Source organism: Trypanosoma grayi (assembly GCF_000691245.1).
Source record: "Trypanosoma grayi strain ANR4 Tgr_588_V1, whole genome shotgun sequence".
Taxonomy (NCBI): Eukaryota; Euglenozoa; class Kinetoplastea; order Trypanosomatida; family Trypanosomatidae; genus Trypanosoma; species Trypanosoma grayi.
Genome location: NW_008826207.1, coordinates 1 through 313, shown reverse-complemented (window position 1 = coordinate 313; position 313 = coordinate 1). Strand labels below are relative to the sequence as shown.

The following is a 313-nucleotide window of genomic DNA, read 5'->3' as shown; positions in this document are numbered from 1 at the left end:
TACGATGAGTTTGTTGCTGCGTTCAATGGGAGTGCGGCTGCTGAGCGCCTTGTGTTCGCGACGAGCCTGCCGCACTGGGCAGACGAAAACACGACATCGACGACAGGGCAGAAATTTCACGCTGCTGTGGAGGACATGACGAAGTGGACTCCGCTGGCGCTGAGGAGCTTTGCCAACACACTGCTGTTGAAAACTATGCTAACTCGGATGGACAAGATAAGCGCAGAACTCTTGGCCGACTTCTTCTACAAAAATGTTGCCATCGCTGTGGATGACATGCTGTACGGGACCTTTGATGATACCACGGATTGCG

At 53.4% G+C, this 313-nt stretch overlaps 1 protein-coding gene across 1 annotated transcript in view; it reads left to right on the top strand.

The window, feature by feature from the left end:
* The window catches only part of DQ04_05881000 (putative receptor-type adenylate cyclase), a gene marked incomplete at both ends in the record, with an annotated part of 2,157 nt that extends 2,018 nt beyond the window's left edge, over window positions 1-139 (top strand). The window contains one exon of the mRNA XM_009314421.1: window positions 1-139. This exon is cut by the window's left edge and continues 2,018 nt beyond it. Coding sequence (XP_009312696.1) covers window positions 1-139 — 139 coding nt within the window.
* Window positions 140-313: the final 174 nt, after the last annotated feature.